The sequence below is a fragment of the Salmo trutta genome, chromosome 5 (genome assembly GCF_901001165.1).
Source record: "Salmo trutta chromosome 5, fSalTru1.1, whole genome shotgun sequence".
NCBI lineage: Eukaryota > Metazoa > Chordata > Actinopteri > Salmoniformes > Salmonidae > Salmo > Salmo trutta.
In genome coordinates this window covers 23,579,226-23,584,047 of record NC_042961.1, presented here as the reverse complement: position 1 = coordinate 23,584,047, position 4,822 = coordinate 23,579,226, and the positions used below count along the sequence as shown (strand labels likewise).

Here is a 4,822-nt window from a genome sequence, read left to right as displayed (position 1 = left end):
CGTGTAAATCCACTGTATTGTCCAGTTAAAGCCGGACAACCATTGTGCATTTATGAAATGTGACTGAAGGCAAATGAGGTCACTGCTTAAGAGATTGTGATAGGTCAGGGCACAGCTTTATTGAGTCTTTTAAACACATGATAGATTTTGCGTTCCAGTCCTAGGTACGTATTCCTGAGTGGCGGCAGGACCTTTCTGAGGTCTCAGAGTCAGCCAAACCAGTGGTTGCCCATACACTCCCTGTTCCACTCCACACGACAAATCCAGCACCACTCAAACTTACACTGGGCACGGGGACACACCATGTGCATACAGCCACCTGGGAACACAGTATAAAAACACACAACTTTACAGACAGGCAAAAAGGAGAAGAGAAGACTAAGCTTGGGAAAAGGACAATGTATGAAAGGATGGCATTTGAAATCTATTATACAGTATTGTTCCCACTGCAGAGGGTGGTGTTAAGGGGTTGGAGAAATAAAGGGCATATGGAAAACGTAGATATAGAACATATACAGTACCAGTCAAAAGTTTTAGAACACCTTCTCATTCAAGGGTTTTTCTTTATTTTTACATTTTCTTTTTCATTGTAGAAAAGTGAAGACATCAAAACTATGAAATAACACATATGGAATCATATAGTAACCAAAAATATTTATATTTGAGATTCTTCAAATAGCCACCCATTGCCTTGATGACAGCTTTGCACACTCTTGGCATTCTCTCAACCAGCTTCACCTGGAATGCTTTTCCAACAGTCTTGAAGGTGTTCCCAGATATGCTGAGCACTCGTTGGCTGCTTTTCCTTCACTCTGCGGTCCGACTCATCCAAAACCATCTCAATTTGGTTGAGGTCGGGGGATTGTGGAGGTCAGGTCGTCTGATGCAGCACTCCATCATTCTCCTATTTGGTCAAATAGCCCTTACACAGCCTGGAGGTGTGTTGGGTCATTGTCATGTTGAAAAACAAATGATAGTCCCACTAAGCACAAACCAGATGGGATGGCGTATCTCTGCAGAATGCTGTGGTAGCCATGCTGGTTAAGTGTGCCTTTAATTCTAAATAAATCACAGACAGTGTCACCAGCAAAGCACCTTCACACCATTACACCTCCTCCTACATGCTCTACGGTGAGAAATACACATGCGGAGATCATCCGTTCATCCACACCTCATCTCACAAAGACATGGCGGTTGGAACCAAAAATCTCCAATTTCCACCGGTCTAATGTCCATTGCTCATGTTTCTTTGCCCAAGCAAGTCTCATCTTCTTATTGGTGTCCTTTAGTAGTGGTTTCTTTGCAGCAGTTTGATCATGAAGGCCTGATTCACCCAGTCTCCTCTGAACAGTTGATGTTGAGATGTGTCTCTTACTTGAACTCTGAAGCATTTATTTGAGCTGCAATTTCAGAGTCTCGTAACTCTGATGAACTTATCCTCTGCAGCAGAGGTAACTCTGGGTCTTCTATTCCTGTGGCGGTCCTCATGAGAGCCAGTTTCATCATAGCGCTTGATTGTTTTTGCAACTGCACTTGAAGAAACTTCTTAAAATGTTCCGGATTGACTGACCTTCGTGACTTAAAGTAATGATGGACTGTTTGCTTATTTGAGCTGTTCTTGACATGATATGGACTTGGTCTTTTACCAAATAGGGCTATCTTCTGTATACCCCCGCCCCCTGTCACAACACAACTGATTGGCTCAAACGCATTAAGAAGGAAAGAAATTCCACAATTTAGCTTTTAAGAATGCACACCTGTTAATTGAAATTAATTCCAGGTGACTACCTCATGAAGCTGGTTGAGAGAATGCCAATCATGTGCAAAGCTGGTTATTTGAAGAATCTCAAATATAAAATATATTTTGATTTGTTTAACACTTTTTTGGTTACTACATGATTCCATATGTGTTATTTCATCATGTTGATGTCTTCACTATTATTCTACAATGTAGAAAATAGTAAAAATAAAGAAAAACCCTTGAATGATAGGTGTTCTGAAACTTTTGACCGGTAGTGTATGTATATATTGGAATAAGGATCAGAGAATGGATGGAGTGAGATGGAGGGATGGAGAAACAGTGCCTTACCACTCTTCTCCACTGGGACCTTGCAATGTGGACATGGACGGGTGGTCTCGTCTATAGTCTCCTGCGAGGCCTGCTCCCACCGAGCCTGAAGAGCTGCCTCCTCGTCCACTACATAACCCTGGGGCGGGAGGTCAAGGGAGAGTATAAAGAGAGTGGGGTGAGAGACGGAGTTTATTTCTTGAGTGGATACAGTGAATGTTGTGCTTAAATTTGGTTGATTTAGGAATGCCATGTTGTGGCATGTTTTAAAACTCAAGTCATACATAAAACATATAATATCTCTAAATTAATCTTCACTCACAACTGTGAATTATGAACTGTTACAAGCCATTCCAAGTACGTTTCAGTGTTCCCTCTTTAGATACTAATGCTGGTCATGTGGACTGTAGGGGGCAGCAGAGACAGTGCAACAGGGGGCAGCACACAGCTGATTGGCTCAGTTACCTGCAGGGCTCCTCCTGAGACAGGTGATGACCTCACATGACATTCCCCCTCATGGAACCCTTCCTTACAGTCACGGCAGAACACAAACTGCAAGAAGACACACAAAATGTTGCCTTAATAACATGATCCATTTAGTCACGCTGAAAACCTGAACTGGGGTGCTTCTTAATACTCTATAGTGGCGCCCTTTCCTTTCAATGGACGCCAGCCATGAATTTGCTTTCATCGGTATAGTTCCATCACAACACCGCAGATGAAGGAAAGGAGACGTGGAGATGAAGCCATTTTTTTTTTACTATTAAGACGCACCCCTGGTTTCAAGGCATTTACTGACTGGCTGCATCTTCTCCCACAGGTTGTATACAAGTTCCTAAAATAGACACCGGGTGGCGCCATCTCTATTCGCTCCCCCACTAGGAGCCACCAAGCCTGCATGTGGAAGTAGGGAGCTGATATACACCGAATCCTTCCACAACAGGGATTAACTAGGAATCTAGAAGATGCTTTTGTATTTTTAGCTCGACTCCATCTTTTGAAGCGCAACAGTGATTTTGCACTTCATCAAAGGGGCTGGAGTTTTGAAGGAGAGGGGGCTTGTCGCTCTTTCTTTCTTTTATTATCTGCGGTTTTTAAGTGTGACTGATAGCAGCTCTCCTCTCAGGTCTGGGAGACAGACGCCTCTTTGTTTCCAAACTCCTGCATGGCGCCGCCTGTGATGAGACGAGGGGAGAAGAGGAGCGCTTCTGACAGGCGCTTTCTTCCTCCCCCTCCCTCGCTCTTTCCCACTCTTCCCTCAGATGAGCCTCCATCATCATCTTTCGGCAGAGAACTCTGAACAGTCGCTTCATCAAACGCCCGTGGCGTATGCACCAAAGCTTGTCTGAGACACGAGGTGATGAGAAGTGAGGAGTCTCAGGACTCGTCACTACACTACACTGTAGCAAGGTGACCTGATTGTCTGTGAAGTCGTTTTGAATGGTTTTCTGCAACATTCAACAGTAACTTGTCTTAAGTCTCACTTCAGCAGAAGCTTCATATCACATGTTATAACAAACTCAAATTATAACTATATGACAGCAATAGCCTACGACAAGGGGTCTCTTTTCCACCTGATCAGGTCTCTTGGTCTGGAGAAAATCCTCACCTCTAAGTTTAAGTCATTTGTCTAGCCGAGTTGGGCTGGGGGCCGGGTGGGGCTAAGGTTTGCGGCTGGGTTGTGGGTTGGCCAGTGGGTGGGTTGCGTGGCTGGTACAGAGACAGAGCTGCCCAGTGGAGTGTGGAAGAGTCATGAGGGGTTGCAGCAGGGTTCCGGTGGCTGACAAACCCATTTCCCCTCGCCTCCCTTCACTGAGCAACACAACGGATCACAGCACCCCAGACAGCACCCTCAGAGGGTAAACATACACACATGCACTGACACAAACACACTCACAAAAACTGACATAGCCTTTGTAAGTCGACTGAATGAAACATTAAGTGATGTGCAGCTCTGTGCTGTTGCTCAGTAGTGGGTGGATATCATATTGTAATGTAGATTCAGCACACTGCAGTGTCTGTCTCAGTGCAGAATCATATGGCACATGTGAAGTTTTGAACTGAGGGTGACAGCAGCACTGGGAACTCTTCTAAATGAGAGTTTTCTAGTGAAGCTCTAAGAAGAGCTCTGTGAGAGAGCTTACTGATGAAGTGGCAAAGTTGTTCCCTTCTGCCCTCCCTGATACCCTTCCTTTCTCTCAATCTCTCGCTTCATCTCGCTCTCTCATATAAAGTGCATTCAGAAAGTATTCACACCCCTTGACATTTTCTACATTTTGTTGTGTTACAGCCTGAATTTCAAATAATTGAGATGTTTTTGTCACTGGTCACACAATACCCTATAATGTCAAAGTGGAATGATGTTTGACATTTTTACAAATGAATGAAAAATAAAAACCTGAAATGTCTTGAGTTAATAAGTATTAAACCCCTTTGTTATGGCAAGCCTAAATAAGTTCAGGAGTAAAACGTTGCTTAACAAGTGACATAATAAGTTGCATGAACTCACTCTGTGTACAATAATGGCGTTTAAGATGATTTTTGTACCCCACACACAATTATATTTAAAAAGACCAGGGAGGTTTTCCAATGCCTCACAAAGAAGGGCTCCAAACAGACATTGAATATCCATTTGAGCATGGATGGTGTATCAATACACCCAGTCACTACAAAGATACAGGCGTCCGAAGTCCTTCCTAACTCAGTTGCCGGAGAGGAAGGAAACCACTCAGGGATTTCACCACGAGGCCAATG

General features: G+C 43.9%; 1 protein-coding gene across 1 annotated transcript in view; it reads right to left on the bottom strand.

Moving 5' to 3' along the window:
- Positions 1-97: 97 nt before the first annotated feature.
- The window catches only part of prkn (parkin RBR E3 ubiquitin protein ligase), a 95,159-nt gene continuing 90,434 nt past the window's right edge, over positions 98-4,822 (bottom strand). Inside the window, exons 10-12 of the mRNA XM_029753054.1 lie at positions 2,534-2,620; positions 2,090-2,207; positions 98-319 (exon numbers count right to left, since the gene is read on the bottom strand). Coding sequence (XP_029608914.1) covers positions 210-319; positions 2,090-2,207; positions 2,534-2,620 — 315 coding nt within the window. The 3' untranslated portion in view covers positions 98-209. The remainder of the gene's footprint in view (positions 320-2,089; positions 2,208-2,533; positions 2,621-4,822) is intronic.